This window comes from Etheostoma cragini, chromosome 5, assembly GCF_013103735.1.
Source record: "Etheostoma cragini isolate CJK2018 chromosome 5, CSU_Ecrag_1.0, whole genome shotgun sequence".
In the NCBI taxonomy this organism is placed as follows: domain Eukaryota; kingdom Metazoa; phylum Chordata; class Actinopteri; order Perciformes; family Percidae; genus Etheostoma; species Etheostoma cragini.
Genome location: NC_048411.1, coordinates 26642721 through 26662893, shown reverse-complemented (window position 1 = coordinate 26662893; position 20173 = coordinate 26642721). Strand labels below are relative to the sequence as shown.

General features: G+C 39.2%; 1 protein-coding gene across 3 annotated transcripts in view; it reads left to right on the top strand.

Annotated features, from left to right (window-relative positions):
* fras1 (Fraser extracellular matrix complex subunit 1) overlaps positions 1 to 20173 on the top strand; it is a 225099-nt gene that overhangs the window by 172705 nt on the left and 32221 nt on the right. For 2 of the 3 annotated variants that reach the window (XM_034872870.1, XM_034872869.1), the window contains exons 31-42: positions 1543 to 1659; positions 2466 to 2580; positions 3553 to 3690; positions 5079 to 5111; positions 7173 to 7304; positions 7520 to 7648; positions 8208 to 8455; positions 9630 to 9781; positions 11677 to 11839; positions 13419 to 13551; positions 17840 to 18030; positions 19110 to 19266. In XM_034872870.1, coding sequence (XP_034728761.1) covers positions 1543 to 1659; positions 2466 to 2580; positions 3553 to 3690; positions 5079 to 5111; positions 7173 to 7304; positions 7520 to 7648; positions 8208 to 8455; positions 9630 to 9781; positions 11677 to 11839; positions 13419 to 13551; positions 17840 to 18030; positions 19110 to 19266 — 1708 coding nt within the window. The remainder of the gene's footprint in view (positions 1 to 1542; positions 1660 to 2465; positions 2581 to 3552; positions 3691 to 5078; positions 5112 to 7172; positions 7305 to 7519; positions 7649 to 8207; positions 8456 to 9629; positions 9782 to 11676; positions 11840 to 13418; positions 13552 to 17839; positions 18031 to 19109; positions 19267 to 20173) is intronic. The other variant, XM_034872871.1, reaches the window with a different exon arrangement.

The following is a 20173-nucleotide window of genomic DNA, read 5'->3' as shown; positions in this document are numbered from 1 at the left end:
TCAGCACAGTGCTGGAGAGAAGAAGAAGAGCTGAGAAAAGGGGACAAGCTTTTTTTCTGTTTATGAAGGTGGATTTCTTTTACAGAAGATGGAGCTCTTTTTGTCAAGTGTGCAGCATCATAATAAACATAATTAGGTATGCGACGGTAAGTTTTGAGACAAAAACCATGAGTTCAGGAGCAGAACAAACTCCATCCATTGTGACACGTCTGACACTGCATATTACATTCAATGAGCATGGGCGTGATGGTGTAAACAGGAAGCAGTCTGATGTTAGTCTGTGGTTAAAAATCTCGAAAGTTGAAAACACAGAAAATACATTGTAAAAATAACAACCATGGCGAAAAGTAAGACCAAGGATTTATTTGCGTGGACCGATGACAAGGTGGAATTGTAACCAAAACGTATGTTAGCCTAACCAATAAGACTGACTGATGCGCATCCAAAGGTCTTCAATTGTGCCAGTCCAGACTTTGAATGCAACCCTTATGCTTTCAAACCAAAATGGGTGCTGCAGCTTCCAAATGTCTGCGTTTTAGGAGCTCGGAAATAGCGTTGACAACGAGTGTAAACGTAGCAAAAGATATTTGTTTTTAAACCCAAACGTAGTAGCGTACATGTACGCTATGTCATGGTAGGTGTATTTCTCAGGACGCAAGGAAGTGCAGTGTGAAGTTTATGAGGTGAGCGATTCTAAAGAAAACTGCAAGCAGCAATACCACAGCCGAAGCAATTGACTCATTTCAAACAGGCATGTTTTGAACGGGCATTTGCACTAGTCTATCTTAAAGCAGGATATGTCACTAGAACATTTTTCATGGTGACCTAGAATTCTGGGTGTTTGAAAAAGAGGAGACATTATCATTATTTTGAATTACCTTCACAGGAAGGTCAGAACGGTGGAGTGTGTCTCTGTCTTGGTACAGAAACAGCTGTCTGCTGCTGTCACCCCACTGAGCAACCTGCTGCTTAATAACACTGTGAGGCTCCTTCCGTGTCCTGTAATGCACTTTTTCAACAGATTTTTATGGATTTCACAAAGTCATTTCAAGGTAATGAACTGTGTAGTTGCTTCAGTAAGAGAAAAACTATTCATTATTATTCTTGTGGTTTTCACGATGAAACCTCAGTGGTTCCTCCCTGCAGCGCAGCCTGAAGCCCAGGTCACTTTTTTGTTGTCGCAGTTTGAAACATTTTCCATCACATCTGTTTCATCTTACTTCTGGTCATTCACAAGAGCTGTCATCAGCTCCGTCACTCAGAAACAATGTTTAATAGACAGAGTCGGTTTGTAGCCGACCAAAACAGACATTTAAGGGAATACTTTGTAGAGAACAACTTTAAACTTAAGAGACTTTAGAGTGAGTGGAGGATAAAGAGAGAAGAGTTGTGTTGAGTGTATTTTCTACAAGATTTAAATCTCTAATATAAAGTGTGTGTGTGTGTGTGTGTGTGTGTGTGTGTGTGTGTGTGTGTGTGTGTGTGTGTGTGTGTGTGTGTGTGCGTGTGCGTGTGCGTGTATGTATGTGTGTGTGGGTGCAGGTTTCCACAGAGGCAGCCCCAGTCATACGAAGTGATGCCCAGACCTTCACTATAGGAGTCCTGCCTCAGATCCCAGGATTCCCCCAGCTGGCCCCCGACTGTGACCTACAGGTCACGGTAAGAGATTAAAGAAACTTCGACTTTTAAATAATAATGCATGCATGTCCTGGAAAAAAAATGATTATATGGGTAAATTTACATTATTTTAAGATGTTTTTTTCAAGAAGATTAATCAGATGTGATCAAAAGGAACAGTTACAGGACACACAGTTCTATACCTCTGTCTCATGCCCCTCCCCACCTCCTAAAGTAATAACCCACTGTCCTGGCAAATATAATTGTGTTTAACATATACAATATGTAGGCTACATTGTCATCGTTCCATACAGTCTTAGAGCTCAACTTAAAAGTCGTCACACATATTCAGAATTCAAACTCTGAGAACTCAGCAGCATTTTCCTTGTTGAAAATTTCATTAACAGATTTTTTGTTATTAATTCTTGAACCTGAAAATCCTAAACTGCTCCATGTTTCTCACTAAAGTCAGACTGACCTTGGTTTACTGTATTTCACAGATATTACAGTGTTACCATTAACACCACAACATTTTGAAACTAGAAAATATTAGTCTATATATTTTATAATTACCAAGAAACCTCCTTGAAAATTGCTACTGGTTGTGCGGTTTTGTTTGTTTATTTGTTTGTATATAATCAAATGGGGCGTATCACAGTTTCAAAATTGAAGGATATAGTAGCTCTTGTTTCACCTCTGTTCTCACCACAGTGTGTGCATCTGTGTGTGTGTGTGTGTGTGTGTGTGTGTGTGTGTGTGTGTGTGTCTGTGTGTGTGTGTGTGTGTGTGTCTGTGTGTGTGTGTTTGTGTCTGTGTGTGTGTGTGTGTGTGTGTGTGTGTGTTTGCAGGCTCTAGAGGATCGGGTGACGGAGATATCACCTTCAGCTCTATCCTTTATCGACTCTGAGACACCCAGTGAGAAGCTCATCTACAACATCACCAAACCTCTACTGCAAGGACAAGGTCAGCAACACACACACACGCGCTGAACTTTTCCCTCATAATCTGAAAAAGATTAAAATGAGTAAAAGCTGAGTTGTGTAAGGGGGTAGGAGCCTTATAATTCAGCTTCAGAACCAAAGCAGAGTCAGAGAAAGTATTGTGTTAAGCTATACGGTTTCTCATTAATCACTCAATTATTTTTAAGTGCCCATGAGCAAGGGACTGTGATACATAGCTTTCAGCAATACAGCTGCTAAGTTTGTCCTTAGCAGATTTCTGGTATGAACGTGGAAAATATATTCCTGAAAAACTGTTTTACATGTACTAATAAAGATAACTGTTACACACATCAAAATGCTTGTATGATTAATTTAGGGGAGTTTTGGCTGTAATGCCTTGCTCAAGGGGTTTGCTTTTCCCAGCTGGGAATATGAGCCCAACATCTAATAACCTGTTGTTCCATCAGCCTGCTTCAGTGGCATCAGCATCAGCACCTTCTAAAGTTATTGAATTAATGTCTTTCAGTCTGGACTTGAATGAGTGTTGATTTCCTTTTTGCTGAATGTAATGTGGCGTTTAGAATTGGAGCCATTCATTTCAGCATCGAACCATCTGACAAACCATCCGGTTTGTCATTTTTAACTCTCCGTCTAATGAAAGGGAAACACGATTTACAATGGGTCACATTCATCAACTAACGGACATATAAATTGGTGTAGGAATCATTTTGAACTCAGCCAATAAGGAGGAGGACAGAGTCAAATTACCCACCAGCGTTTGTCATTAACATTTTATTTTCTGAAATTAGATTTGAGATGTTCAAAGTGTTATGTGTCCAAAAAAACTGTAAGTCTTTGGCTCTGTCTGCTGAGCAAATGAGATTATTTGTGCCTCCCAGAAGAGCTTGCCCAAGTCTGAATCTGATACTCCAGCGGAGGGCTGACAAAGGAGTAATTCCTCCTCTACCATTTAAAGTAATTCTCTTGTATTCAGGTGCGATCGAGCATCGGGACAGACCAAACTTACCGGTGAAACACTTCACTCAGGCCGACGTCAACAATGGCAAGCTCATCTATAGACCACCGCAAGCCCCTTCACACCTCCAGGAGCTCTACCAGTACTCATTTATTGGTGAGACATACATGCACACACTGACATACCTAGTGCTGGAGTATTCGAGTCATGGACTTGGACTCCTGGACTTGGACTTGAGTCCGATTCAACTCTCTATTCTCTGGACTTGCGAGAACTTTGGGTAATAGTGTGGCAGTTGGTCAGCTTGGCAATGTAATGAGAACATCCAATGTTTCCCAAAATCCAATGTTGGTTGGCTTCAGGGAGTGAAGTATTACAAAGTTGGTATCTAAAAGGTAAAGAAAAAAAATCATTAATAAGAAATTGTTTTCTCTTTTGTTTTGTTTTATTAAATTGTCTCTGGATGTTTACATTCTGAAATGCAATTGAATTACTTTGAACTGAATGCCAGGTTCATTTATTGAATTGTTTTAGCCGGGCAGCCACATATTGATCTGCAGCTGAGCAGTCTGCCGTCACCAACCAAAAGCACATTCTTTAGAGACAAAAAACGCAACCCCAGCTTTATAACAGTGCATAAGTTTTCCCATACCACATAAACAAGTGGATTTAGCCACTGCGTGTCATTATCAGGTGATTTACTACTCATAGAGCTGTATATGTCACTCACCTTGGAGATTTTATTAAAGGGGCCATCCACTAATTGTATGTCAAAGTAGAGTTTGGTGTCGTAAAGATCTTGATCTGGTCAGTGTGTGCATTTGATTTTAAATGAAAGAAAAACGCAACTTATTTTCAATAATATTTTACTTTTTTTAATTATATTTTTATTTTTTGTAAACATAGGCTCTTATGGTCTGCATATGCTGCATTTATGTTCTAAATCATTTCCACAGATTTTTTAAGGAACCAAACCGGGGGACAGGTATTAAGAATAACTATGTTGAAATAGCCTGTCTTCATGCTGATGGTATTGTTTGCTTATGTAGGTCCTATAGAGGTATCAGTATTTAGTCTATACTGTTTCATAACCAGTTACATACTCGTGTAAGCTTGTAGCTACTTTATAGTTTGCTTTCACTTTTTCTAGTCGGTCATTTTGCAAATGATTTCTTTTTTTATTCTGCCATAGATTTTGAAATCCTGAATCATACTATTTCCAAGCAATCAACAATAAACTCTGTATGTGTGATTTGTATTTTGTGGTCCTGTTTTAAAAACGAACTGAGGGCGGGTGAAGCTTCTTCAATGTCAATTTTAGCCATTTTGTAAAATAATCCAAAAAGATGATCCAAGATGAAGGACGACTTTAGTTTCTCTTAATCTGGGTTTGTGGTGCTCCAGAGAAAAGCTTTGCATCAGTAAATCATCCACATTGCCTTCTGACTTTTATGCATTCTAGCATCAGTCAGCCCGGCCTGAATCCCCAGTTTTTCTCTTTTATCACCTCACAGCTTTAAAAGTTTTTATTTTAATCCCTACAGGTCTGCCAGAGTCACTAAGCGTCTATTTCACAGGTAAATACTTCATCTTCTTCAATTTAGAGAAGTGGAGGCAAATAGTTTCCTCTCTCCTCTTTCCTACATCCTAGACTACCTGCTGTCTTCTCCTCTCTTTGCTAAGTCCTCTCCATCCTCAGTCTTTTCCTTCTGGCTACTCCCACCTTCTCTTCATAACTCTGACTGAAATATTTGTCTTCTCTTTCCTTAATTTTCTCTGCATTGCTTCTTTTCTCCCCCCTTTCCCCTCTACTTTGATCTCTGTTGTATTGTCATATTTCTTGTTGTGGCATTTAATTTTTTTTTCTTACTAAATTCTCTCCCCTCTTCTCTTCTTGCTTCTCTTCTCTGATCTCATTTTCTCCTCTTCTCTTCCTACCTTTTGATTTCTTCTTTCTCTCCCTTCATGTCTCCTTCCTTTCCCATCCTTCCCTGTTTCCCTTCCCATCCTTTAAATCTTTGCCATGAATCAAATGTCATTTCTCTTTCCTCCCCTTGTTTCCTCTCATTTCAATCTTTCTACCTGACTCCTTTGCTTTTTCTCATCTCTTCTCCAAGCTATTGCTGTTATCTCCTCTCTTTTACCATCTTCTTCTTTTCCACACTAAATCCCTCCTCTCTCTGTTACACTGATCTGTCTCGACTGTGATCTTCAGATCCACTTTGATTTTTTGTTCTGGCTCTTTGACCTCTGTCCTGATAACACCAAGTCTTCTCTGTTTACTGTACGTTAGATAAAGTGCTACTGCACCTGGCCTCAATCCTCAACAGAAGCTGTTGGGGCAATGAGTGTTTAGGGGTGTTCAGGGATGTCACCAAACTGCTTTTCCCTTTAGTGAAGACCTTGAGGCACTCAATCTCACACACACACACACACACACACACACGCATTCCAGGCTTCACTTTTGTCTTTAAAAGGAAACTAAGTAAAAGATGACTTTTGTTGGAGGCTAGCAAAAAGTGCAACAGCTGTTATCAACAGTGAGTTAGAAACTACCCTTTACCAAACCATAAGAAGAGATAATCGTAAACCCTTCTAATAGAAATAATAGGAAATTAACACTTTAATTAAGTTGAACTTTAATTAAATGATTTAACTCATTAAAGATTGTGTTAACCTTTCATTGAACAAAAAACAAACAAAAAAACGTTACCTTTGACCCCCTCAAAAATAAAACACTTTTTTTCTAAGAATTATATTTTCTTCTCAGGCCTTTGTATTCTCTACATGGACTTCCTTCTTGTCAGATTTCATGTGTATTTTACCCACTAGTAAGTTCACTATAATTATTTTTAATAGAATTGTGAAATTATGTTTTTTCCCAAAAAATCACAAGCTTGAAGGAAAACTTCACTTTTTAATCTGGACCCTATATTTATAAATATCCTAAATTCCCTTTATCTTCCCTTATAAAAACAAATGGGAAACTTGAACGACCCTTTGCAACCCCACGTATATTCACAGCCCTACACTACCTTAATGGCTACTTTTATTTCAGAGAAATGCATTTTTCTGAAATAAAAGTAGCCATTAAGGTAGTAAAATGTGAAGCAGATATTTTTTTGCTCCGTCAACCTTAATCTTTTTGATGTGCAATTGTGATAATTGGCTTGCCGTGCTTTCTTGGTTCGTTAAATTTGTCTTGGGTGGAAGTGACATGCAGCCAATAAAGCCAAAAAACATTGAAAACATTTGGTGAGTGTAACAGGTTTCCACCTGAATCACTGATAAATTGTTTTCAGTGGTTAATTGATTCTTTCATATTTTCAATTACAGCTTCTGACATCCTTTGTTTTTCTTTCTTTCTTTCTTTGTTTTTCTTTCTTTCTTTTTTTCTCTTATTTATGATTGTATTAATATTCTTGTGTTCAGTGATTTGTCTTGAGGAAACTGATTAGGTTCTTTTTTCCTCCCAGTTTCACTTTTATAAAATATTCCTCAGTAAATGAACTAGGCAGATAATTGGCATTAGAGGTGTGTGTTTGTTTCAAAAAGTATTTTTCTTGTGTGTGTTTTCTCTGCCTTTTTGTGTGTCCGCTTTTTAAAATTGTTTTCTGTGTCCTGTATGTGTGTCTCAGTGTCAGACGGTGAACACACTACTCCTGAATTGGACTTTGCTGTCTTGCTGTTGTCAAACCATCAGCAGCCGCCGGTGTTTCAGGTCCTGGACCCGCTGCTGGAGGTCAGCCTGGGAGGACAGGCCTCCATCGGTAAGGGAAGAATAGACAGAAAGACACACACACACAGTCCAGTAAGTGATGAAGTGTGTGAGGTAATGAGCTCTGAAGTACAACCCTGTTGAGCAACAAGACTGGAGAAAGAGCTTTGTGTGTGTGAGTGTGCAGCCTGGTACAGACAGTACCGTGTCTCCTTCTCCTACTTCATCTCTCTTAATGTTTCTTTTCCCCTGTTTGTGTGTGTGTAGGTGGTCAGCAGCTGGCAGTGAGCGACGCTGACACGACTCCCGATGAGTTGGAGTTTGAGCTGGTTGAGGGTCCAGTCCACGGACAGCTGGTTAAGACCGATGGCAACACACACACCATTATGAACAACGGTGAGATAATAGACACACATACCTCGAGGTGACCCCAAAAGGTCAAATTTTGATACTTTGTATTAATTCTCCATCCCTGCAACACGTATATAATATTTAGCTACTCTTTTAATGTCTGTGTCTTAATCGATGTTTACAAAAAGACAAGATGTCATACAAAAAGATCTTTACACAAAACCTTATCGCATCTGAATATTTCATAACTGCAGTCATCTAAGCCTTCCTCTTTTCAAAGCTGCCTATGTAGACATTATTAATATATCATGTTACCCTCAAAAATGTATTTTTTTACCACATGTGTACATGTGGAAGTTCACTGAGTAGATATGGCTACTTCACATCTCTTATTACAACTTTGAACTTACAAATCTGCAAATAAATCTAGTCAAAAGGTACTTGCAAATAATGTTTGGCCTTTCTTCGGTTTGTTATTAGTCATATCAGATTTATTATTAAAGTTATAAAAGTCTTAGTTTAAGTTTAATTGGAAGGGATGCAAAATTTGATTGAGCAGCTTGGAGGGTTAATGTCTCCATTCACACCTTCTCCGTCCCTTCAGGTAACATCTTCACCTTCAGCGACATCACTCGTAACGTTCTGCTCTACCGACACGCCGGCCTCTCCACCCAGGACGACGCCCTCACCTTCTCTGTAAGCGACGGCATGTCCATGGCGACCACAGTGGTGACAGTTGCGGTGCTGGGCGATAGGGGCGATGGGCCCCAACGTGACCCAGCTGCCACTCTGTCGCTGGAAGTGGGCGAGAAAAGCAGCACCGTGATCAGGCGCTCGCATCTGGCTTATACTGTGAGTTAAACAGATTACAGCTATAATTGAGATAGTAGTAATTTCTTTTCATTTATTGAAATTTATTGGAGAAAAAAATCTGGGACAGGATGTAAAATCCTCTATTCTATACTCGAGCAACACAAATATACATATATAGACCTTATACCTTATACCTTAATACCCTATCTGAAGTCTCTTTCACAGTATTCAGCCTTGGTGCAGAATTACAGCCACTAGAGCCAGTCCCACAATGAGCTTTCCTTAGTATTTATCATTTCTGATTCTGTAGCTTTTGAGGAGGAGAGGGGGGCAAAGTGGAGGCTGGGGTTGTGGCCTTGACCAACTGCCACTTTGGTCATTTGAAAGCCATGATGTCTCTCTCTCATGGGCGGGCCAAATTCTCTGGGCAGGCAAAACAGAGAAAGTGGAGGTAACCTTGCTCCTTGGCAAGATTCCAGATTGGCCCATCTTAGCTTTCATTTTCTTAAAGGCAGAGAAGGATACCCAGGGCTCGGTTTACACTTATTACCAATTGTAGACCCCCCAAATACATTAAAACTGCACATTTTAGAGTGGCCTTTTATTGTGGCACACACCTGTGAGGTGGATTAATTATTGTGGCAAAGAAGAAGTGCTCACTAACACAGATTTAGACAGATTTGAGAAGAGATATTCCTTTTATGTCCATGAAAAAAGTCTTAGATCTTCAGTCCAGCTCATTAAAAATGGGACCAAGAACAAAAGTGTTGCGTTTATAATTTTTTCAGTGTGCATACTATGAAAGTACATTATACCATTGTTTAACGTCTAGCATTCTCAATTTCATTTTACATTAGTATTTTACCATTAACATACACATAGATTATTGCAGAGAGCTGTATTTTGTTATTTATTTCCCTTTTCCATTCACTTCAAACATGAAGAGAAAAAAGCATCTGTGTTCAGGTTTAAGTTGTTTACCGTCAGCTGTAGACTGTTGTTCTAATCTAAAGTATTAGTTAAGTAAGGTGAATAAACACACTTTAAGTATCTGCATTGAGGGTTTTGTTGCTGTGATGAATTTGGGATCTCAGTAAAAACGTTTTAAGGAAGTGTATCATGTTATGCTCCTTATGCAGCGCAGAGGCAGAAACGTTTCGTTAAAGGAAAGTTCTTTAAACTTGTAGTTGGAATGGTGTTTTGGCTCCCACAGGACATCACGTCCCCAGATGACCAAATTCAGATCCAGCTGGTGTCGGTGCCAATGTACGGCATCTTGACCAGGAGCCGGTCGCAGCAGGAGCACCAGGAGCTGAGGGAGTACTCCTCCTTCACCATGGAGGACATCAGCAAGCACAGGATCAGGTCGGAATTAATACAAGCAGTCTGTTGGTCCTTTGAGCAAATGTTGGAAGGTTTATGCAGTGGTGGAATGTAACTAAGTACATTTACTCAAGTACTGTACTAAAGTGCAACTTTGAGGTATATGTACTGTATTTCACTTGAGTCTTTTCTTTTCATGCCACTTTCTACTTCTACTCAGTTTTTATTTCAGCCTGGAAATATTGTAATTTTTACTCCACTTCATTAACCTGACAGTTTAGTTACTAGTTACTACACAAATTAAGATATTTGCACACAAAACACATCTAGTTTATAAAAAACTATAATAATATATAGGCTTGAAAGTACAGCTGAAATGAGTGGATAATTAAATGATTTTCCTGATGATACCTAACATTACATTTTAATGCAGGACTTATACTTGTAAGAGAGTATTTTTTACAGTGTGGTAATAGTACTTTTACTTAGGTAAATGATCTGATTACTTCTTACAACACTGGGTTTAGGACAATGTAGACACTGTGAACAATGAATTAATTTTACCTGAAGAGTGCATCAAACCAAAACCAAATATAAAGTCAGCAAGAGTTTTATGATTTCCACTAGTGACACCAGACTGATGTGTTTTTTTATAGCTTATTTTGGTACTTGATCACATGATCACACCTTGGAGAGTGTGAGAGAGAAATCAATCCAGTGTGATTTGGAAGTTTTATACTCAGCTTCAAAGCAAGAGTCTCTAAAACTTGTAATAAAAAGCGCCAAAAAGGAATATCCTTGGATCAGCGCAGGGTTTAAGTTTCCCATGATGGTTTGAATGCTACTTCAGAGGCTAATAAAAACAGAATGTCAGCAAAAACACGCAGCTATTAACAAAAAAATGACTTTCAAAAACCCTCAATTGTTTCCTGAAGCAGTCGTTGTAAAAGAATAAAAGGTTCATGAGGGTCCATGGGAGAGAAGAGACTGAATTAGCCCCTTTTTAGTTCTTCATTTAAAAAAATGCCCAGAGTTCTGTTAACAGCTCTCCCATGATGACAACTTATTTAGAAGTTGAGAGCAGGAGAGAGGGATATGCTTTTGGTTTGCTGAAGCAGTGACAGAATTCGTGAGCCTATTAATAAAGAGCTGCTTCTAAAAGGTTGGTGTTGATTTCACTCTGTAAGAGATAAAAAAAAGAGCTTTAAGGGTTCTTCACTCTGCAGTTGTAGCCGCGATCAATTTCTCTGATTGCAGCTTGAGTCGGTGGGAATCACGTTCCCCTCAGCATTACAGCACAGGAATGGTAATGGCTTTACTGTTGTCCTTCAATCTAACATCCTTCCTCATGAGATGAGGGCTCTGCAAACATTAACGTTACCAAAAGCCAGTTAAAAAAACAAATGGATTAACAGGAAATGATTTAGTGACTCAGCCTGTTGGCATAAGCAAGGCCAATTAGCATCACTATAATATTACCTGTGAGAGGTACTATGGCCCCATATGAGAGAGGAAAGAGGAAATATAAATATTCACATTCTGCTCTGCAGGCTCTGATTAGTTTAGCGCAGGACGGACCTCCAAGGGCCAATCTGTAAATCGCCTGTATTAGTTTTGTCTCTGTAGTGTTGGCTCGTACAAACAAGAGCTGGGAATTGTTTTATGAGAATTAAATAGGATTAGAGAAGAGTATACCAGTATGGATTTAAATTGAATTAGTGCTTTGCAGAGATTAGCAGCTGCATTGTTGTGGGAGGGCTAAAGCAAAAGCTTTTCCATGTCCTCTTATGAGTCCAGGATTAGACACATAAAAAGAGATTAATGTATTCATTAAAAGATAATTACTGTATCACACAAATTAGTTACTAAAATGCATGCAATCCATCTAACAATTCTCTTTTTTAGACGACAAATCTAACCAATATCTCCATCTACAGGTACATCACTTCCCTAGAGACGGGCAGCCAGCCAGTTACCGACATCTTCCACTTTGTTGTTTATGACGGAGACAACAATCGCCTTGACAACCAGATGTTCACCATCACCATCACCTCCACACCCAGACAGCCACCGGTAGTCACAGTCCGCAACGGCATCAAGGTAGTCACACACTTAGATACAGCACAATAACACACACAAGCGCAAAAACCCTACAACACTCTCACAGGCCCAATTCTAAAATCATCCAAATGCATAAACAATTACAATAGGATGGCTGGTACAGTACATAAACGCAAACTGCTCACTTTTATTTCCCCTCCATTACCCCGCCAGCTCATACGTAAGAGACTGAAATCCTCAAATACCCTTTTTTAGTGCAGCTCCCATATTCACAAACAGTCATTAACTAGACAAATGAAGCAAAGGAAACCATTGCACACATGTTGTCCCTCAGATCAGACCAACCCTGGAATTGAAAAATGTACAGTACAGTACATTTACTTAAGTACTGTGCTTATTTGAAGTGCTTAAACTTTACTTATTTTTTTCCTGCCTCTTTCTACTTCTACTCAGATCAGTCGATTAATCAGTGAGTTGGTTGACAGAAAATAAACGCCAACTATTTTGATAATAGTTTTTTGTTTTTCATTTTTCTTTCAAAAATAGTAAGGTTTGCTGTTTTTTGTTTTAGTAATGTTAATTATTGTTAGTATGTATCAGTAAAAATGTTGAGGTGTGGGCTCTGGGTACATGTGAATCCATTTCTCACTTTTTTCACAATTTTTACAAACCAAACCGTTACAGCGGAATTTTTTTTGCACTAGTACTTTTTTATACTTTTAAGTACATGTAAATGATTCAAAAACTTTTACTTTAATATCATTTCAATACAGACCTTTAACCTGTAAACTGTAGCATTGTTACAGTGTGCTACCCGTACTTTTACTGAAAGATCGAAATAGTTCATCAATCACTTGTTAGTAAATATCTCTATGCTAAAGGGTTTCTTTTTTAGATGTATCTTTACACATGCATCTTATGAAGGTGAATATAAAAATGCCTCCTCTTAGTTACATTTAATCTTCTAACTGAATTTTGGGCCTTTTCTTGCTCTTGCTCATCAAATAGCCATCTGCAACGTATCATCCTTGTCCTAAATCATTTAATTATTTTCCTTTTGGCAATACTAAAATGTGAAAATGTCTTGAAGGGAGAAGGAATGCACTAGTTGCATGTTAACTGGGAGGTGTTTCTTTGTAGTTTTAGACAGAAAAAATAGATTTTATTTTCCTTTTAAGTCAGAACAGTCTCAAAATTCATCACCAGTAGTACTTCTCCAGTGGTACAGAATACCTGTTAACCATTTTGGGAAACTAAAAAAGAATATTGTCAAGGTGGAAGAAACTCTACAAACTTTTTTGCTATTTACACTTCCTCTTAGGATTTGGAAAAAAGGCTCAGATTTTGTTTTACCCTTTCTGTATGGCAAAAAAACGTCTTGACAGTGAAGTTGATGTATTCAACAGATAATCAATAAACCTTTCTGAGTAGGTAGGGAAAGTAAAATCACTAACATATCTGATAATATCCAAATGTCTGATTATTCAGAGCCCAACCTTTATTTCTGTTACAAAACGGTAACCCTACAACATGTCTACAACATTGTTGATGATCCGTAGAGCAGAAAACATCGGGAAAAATCTACCAAAAGGACTTATTTTAGTATTTTGTTGTTAAGGTCCAGGCAGGCGGCCGAGTGCAGCTGTCTACCAATCACATCATAGTGTCGGACTTGGACACGCCCAGGAAAGACCTGCTGGTTTGGCTCATCAGTCGTCCAAAGTATGGCTTCATCGAAAACATCAACAGAGGTGACACCTGTGTGTGTGTGTGTGTGTGTGTGTGTGTGTGTGTGTGTGTGTGTGTGTGTGTGTGTGTGTGTGTGTGTGTGTGGTGAGGTTTACAGTTTTAGAGTACAGACATTGTTTCTTTCCTTCTTCGTGAGGCTACAAATCAGAACATGAATTGACGAAACACTCAGTAGGCATACATATAAGGACAAGTGTCACATTGTTACTTTTCTGTGTATGTATACAGTCACACCTACCTTACCCCAAATCATTTCCACTTTTCTATTCTGTTATATATGTCGCACTCATACGCACACAATCAGGGGTTGAATTCCTAGCGGTGCCGCTACCCTCTGTCACAGCTTGATTTTGTTGTGGATTAGCACCATTAGATAGCCGGCTACAGATGGAGCCATTGTTGAGATCCCAATGTGGCCTGCATGCTTGCTCAACCGCCACTGTACCTTTTTCTTTCCCTCGGCAGAACTGTTTTGAAAAATGAAAAAGGTGAGATGAGTTGAAAAGTAACTGATTCTCACTGGGAAAATGTATCATTGTACTGTAAGAACGTAAGAACAGAATGGAAGTCAAAACTAAATAAAAGACTTGGATATAAACAGATAAATAGGATACAGTATAAAAAGTACTCAAGATTTTTGTAGTAAAGTAATATTATGGATAATAATGAATCTCAAATGTAAATGATTAATCATTTTACAGAACGTATTTGGAGTTTCATTATTCACTTATACAGTACAGTCAACCAGATAGCTTTGCAAAGATGTACAAATACAAAACTACACTGTTAACCATCCACATATCTGAGGTATGATAAAATACCGTTATTACTGCTATTTGTGTTTTAACAATAACACAAAAAGGTTTGTAGATGCTTTGTATTAAAGCGCCCATATTATGCTCATTTTCAGGTTCATAATTATATTTTGAGGTTGAATAGGTTTACATGGTTTCATTTTCATAAAACACAATATTTTTGTTGTACTGCACATTGCTGCAGATCCTCTTTTTACCCTGCGGTTTAGGTCTCTGTTTAGCCAGAGAGTGAGACATCTCACTTCTATACTATCTTTGTTGGGAGTCACACATGTGCAGTAGCTAGGTAAGATCACATCAGCTAGATAACTCTTTCTCCAACTTTGGTCAAGAAAAGGCAGTGTTGGCTGAGAGACTTCTTCACACGAGGGCGCTCTTGTGGAATTCTTAACATGGAAGGAGTTCTTTTGTAGATTCTGGTGAACTAGTGTGTGTTGTAGTAGTGTTTTGCCATTCAGAACGAGCTAGCATGCTAGCGCAAGCTTGTGCTACAGTTAGCCACCTCATCTCTGCTATTGACGTAGAAGGCCGTGCAGATTTTGAACAGCTCACCCGGAGACCGAAGGCAGAGGACATAGTTTGTATGCATGTTGAATCACCAGAGACACAAAATAACACCCCAAATGCCAATTTTTTCATAATATGGGCACTTTAAAGGTGCATTAATAAATGCTATTAAGTACATCATGGGAAATGTAGGTCATGATGTGTGTTTGGGGCTTGACCTTTACTTGACACTTATGTTGGTTCCAGTGAAAGTCGGAGCCCATTTCCCATTGTACTTTTTGTGGTAGAATTATCTGGAATGAAGCTTATAAGTCAGTATATCTTAAGCTCTGTTCACCTGCTATCCTTTCTCCCAAGCTATCAACTGAATCTCTCATTGGTCATATCATCATGACATGACCTGAAGTTTGATATCATCACTTGACCGAAGTTCGATATCCTGATTACGTGATCATGACTGAGCAAACTCCATTAGCTGATGAAGGATGTGAGATACAATGAAAGCCCTGGAAGAAGTTAGAAAGTGGACATAAACTTAAAACACCCTTTTTAAATCTACAACGCCGCTCCAGCAGCAGAAGATAACCATATTGAGTTTATATGTAAAGCAGCACTTTTCATTTTTAATAACAGATGTGGAGCCATATTTAGATAAATGAGACAAATTTCATGCAAGAAAGCTATCTGCAGATGTAATAAAGGATAAACGCATGGAGTCAGATATTTATATTGTCTCCAGAAGTAGATAAGCAGCTGGCTCCAGTCTTCATTCTCCATGTCCTTGATGGCTGCTGGGGCAGAGGGACAGTCGTTGGTGTTCAGCAGAGTCGGTTGGCAGAGTAAGGTGACTGGATTGCTGATGTCTCCGGTGCACAGGGAGGCTAGCTGGTGTCACTGTCCATGTGTTGCAAAGGTTGTTGGTTGATGTGTGGTTTCACAGGAAACACAGCAGGCATTCAGGCGCATGTTGATGTTCTGCATTTGCACTATTATATAACAGAACAAAATACAGAATAGGATACACAAATACATACATTTTCTGTATGTATATGGAAAACAGCTTCTAGCAAAAAATTTGCATTTACATTTGTGTGCTTGGCGACAAAAAAGACACACATAGCATACAGGGACGCACTAGAGACATTCTCTAAAAATAAGCATTTTTATTTTAAAAGCTGATGCAGAAGTATTTAAACCTGCAAACACATATAACTGCATTTTTAAAATAATGAACCTAGGTTAGCAGTGTTAGGTAGTCCATCAATCTGCCCATTACTTGGGTCCATACTAGTGAGACATCTGGACACTGACAGCCAGATGTAGGTTTTCTCTGGATATTAATTGTCCCCATGATGAGCACTGATGCGTTTGGTTTTGTTTGCCTAAAAGTTTGTCTCAGTATGCATATAGTAAGCATACAAGCTGCATATTAAATACAACACAGATCAGAGAACAGCCTCTGGAGCATCTAGTGGGGCTTTAGACGTTTTTATTAAATCATCTATCACTCCTTCATTCATTTATTTCATTTTAACACAATAATTAACATATTGCAGGCGTTAGCGGTCACATAACTAGTACATTAAGTCATGATTGTTATTGTTTAATTGAATTTGGTTACACTGCCGGCTGGAGACCATAATGAAGTTCCTCAGAAAAATGTAATATAGGTTTTTTCATACAACACAAATGTTTTTAGTAAATTATTCCTGTAAAGCCGCCGCAGACTTAAAAGTCAACAATATTTAAAGGTGTGAAAAGACTTTATTAGATCTATTTTTTATTTCGAAATGACATAATTCTTTGATTAACATTACAGTATGCTCCCTATGAGCTTAACTTAACACATGTGGGCTTCATGTCCCTGAACAATTTCCATTTCCTCTACTCGTATTTAGTTTCACAACTTGGGAAAAATCTGAGATAGACAGAGATGCAAGCGGTGGACCTACTCTTTTTCCATTCTGAAATCAGCAGATAACATGTTTGATAACGGATTAAAAAAAAAGGCCCCACATTTCTCCGGTGGCTGCAGGAGATTTCCTCTCCTATTCAGAGATCAGAGTTCAGATAAAAGACTCCCCCCCCCCCCCCCCCCCCCCCCCCCCCCTCACGTTATAACAGTGAGATGATGGAGATGTGATGTGATTAACTGCTGGGCTGAAACAAACACACAAGTACACACATCGGCTATCCCCTGCAGAGCACTGACTCAGCTCACTGCAGAGTCATCCATCTTCTGTGACAATGACTCTCCCACTTTGTCTCAAACTTCAGAGATTTCAAGGTTGATTTTGTACATTCACTACGACTCTCCTTCAATACCACGGAGTGCCAGAATTGAAAGGATTAAAAGTGTCTCGATGCAGCTATCCTGCATCCAAACTGGCAGACAATTGTGACTAAAGGGAAATAAAGAGGCTGTTTGGGGAAAAGTGACAAGGTTTGCTGGCATCCCATCTGTCAGATGTTATAAGTGATGGCCCGGTAACTGGTCGCCTGAGGGCCACATGAGTTTTGTGTTACTCTACGGTAAATGTTGCAGTGTACAAAGTGCGACTTTTATGAGACTGCTGTGACTGTAAGGTCTCAGCTGGAGATGTGCAGGAATCAAGAGTTTCTTTATAAGCAGTGACAGAGATACTGAACTATATAAAAATAGTGATTTTTACGGCAAAACAAGAATTAAAATTAAATGTGTTTCTTAAATATCATGGACTTAAGAAATGTGAACTGGGTTCAGATTCTTTATTTTTTTTAAGAATATTTATTGGGCAGTTTAGGCCTTTATTTATATAGGCTAGCTGAAGACATCAAGGGGGAATGAGAAAGGGGAGACGTCATGCAGTAAAGGGCGGCAGGTTGGTGTTGAACCTGCGGCCGCTGTAGTTGAGGAGTAAACCTCTATTCATGGAAGCACACTCTACAAGGTTTTTCAAAAATGTCTCTCTATTGTCCCGTCCACCAGGAGGCTCAGTTGGCGGCTCTCGGGTCATCACCCCCGATGTGCCGTTCTCTGTGGAGGACCTGATGTCTGACTACATCTTTTACGTACAAGACAGCTCGCACAAAGCTCCGGCTGAACAGGACACCTTCAGCTTTTACATCAGCGACGGACACAGCCAGACAGAGGCTTTCAACGTTGAAATTGACATCCAAGTAAGTGGTTCCTTTTCTAACGGGAAGAAAACTTTTAATTCATGAGATTTAATGACATTTCCTTCTGCACCGCCATCAGTCCCAATTATCACCAAGATCCTCCACCTGTGTTACATTAATTATTCATTGACACTCTGAAACCTCATTATCGTGTTTGTCAGTAAAAGTGAGAGCTAAAATTAGAGATCATTAGATGGAGGTCTGGAGTTGTTAGTGAATGTTAGAAAAGTAAGTAATTTATCATTAAATGTTTTGAAATTCCTTAAACATTTGTTTTTTACTGTATCCTGGAAATTAGATGAACTACATCTGACCATTTTTTGTCATCATTTTTACTTATTATCATGACAACTTTTTTTTTTTTAAGATAATTTTTGGGGCTTTTCCCTTTATCATAATGACACTTGATAGACATTAAAGGGGAGGGATATGGGGGGATGACACGCGGCAAAGGGCCGCAGGTCAGGTTCAAACCCCCCTACGTGGGGCGCACGCTTTTACTGGTTGCGCTAAAGATTGCCCCCGTTATACAACTTTTCACCCTGAGGTCCAAAACACATTATTACACCTGCTCTGTGTCATCAGGAAAAATTTTGAGCTGTTTAAGGTTAGCTGGGACTTTACCGCTTCACACACCAGTAATGTAAAGAATGGACCAAACCACTATTCTTAATCTGCATGTGACAACAGCTAAAAAAAATGTAAACAGTTCTGTCCTCAGACTGTCAGCCTAGACACACTCAGCTTCTAAATCAATCACTTAAGCCTGTCTTGAGTTGAATTAATGAGGCTGTCAGTAAGCTGCTAAGTGTGTGTGTGTGTGTGTGTGTGTGTGTGTGTGTGTGTGTGTGTGTGTGTGTGTGTGTGTGTATGTGTGCATGTATGTGTGCACGTGTGTTTGTGTGTGTGTGGGTGTGTGTGTATTAACATGTGAGCTGTAAGAATTGGGGTGTTTGTGAATGTAAAGGTGGGAGTATAGAGTGTGTTTATATAAAAACTGACTCCATGCCAAAAAATCCATTTGATTGCAGGAATCTGGGAGTATTATCTTATGAAGTGGTTTATTTCTCCTCTCTAAGCAGAGTAAAGAGGACAGGGAGCCAGTGGTGGCAGTCAACAGTATTCAAGTGGAGGAAAACTCTGGAGTTGTCATCACTAACTCGTCTCTCAGCGTGCACGACCAAGACACACCGGAGAACGAGATCATCTTCACCATCGTCAGGAAGCCTTCCTACGGTGAGCACTGACATACGACTGTGTATAGGCTTACACTCACTTATTAGGTCTATCTGTCTAAAATAATAATGCAGTCTAATGCAACAACCCTGCAATAAATCCTACCTTCATTATACTGAGAGGACCTTTGACTTCAGTCACCATCAGTAACATAAATGGGTTCAACACAACATTAGAAACACTTCTCAGAAGTGATGCAACACAATTCAAAATAACCATAACATTGAATCAACAAAAATGGAACATTAAAATTTTCATGAAGGGAGAATTTATGCCAGAGCTGTTGAATGAGACTGCAATAGTTTTAGCTTTCTGTTCCAGATGATGCAAATTAGCTGCTAACTACCTCTGGTAGAATTACTTTTAATTGTGCACTGTCCCTGCAAAAATAAACAATAAAAAAAAAAATGAAATAAAGCTTTGATAGAGATGTACACTGCAGAAGTCTCAATTCTTCACTAGAGTTTCAGCACGACTTTAGCTCCACATCCTGGATGAAAGTGTTCATCAAACTTCAGGTTTTGGTTAGACTTGGGCAAACCCCGCCCACTCTGCCGGCGATTTGATTTCACCTTGCAGCTCGGTCTGGAAGCCTGCACATTCAATTTTTCTGCTTCAGTTTACAATTTTGCAGGAACCAATAACAAACTGGCTTATCTCTCTGGCGCACTATTGCCGCCAATAGTTTAACATGATGACGATAGAGAAGCGCTCAAGCAGCTTCTTGTTTACATTCAACATAGCGGCGGCCACCGAAGCGCTGAAACCCGTTGATGCCGCTTTCACGTCACCTGGATCATTGTTCTGATTGGTTGAAGGACTTTCCGATTGCGTACAGAGTCATTTGAACTATGCCTGTTGGTCACGCCTCTTGTGCAGAGAAAATACTGAGCAGACTCCCCCAGAC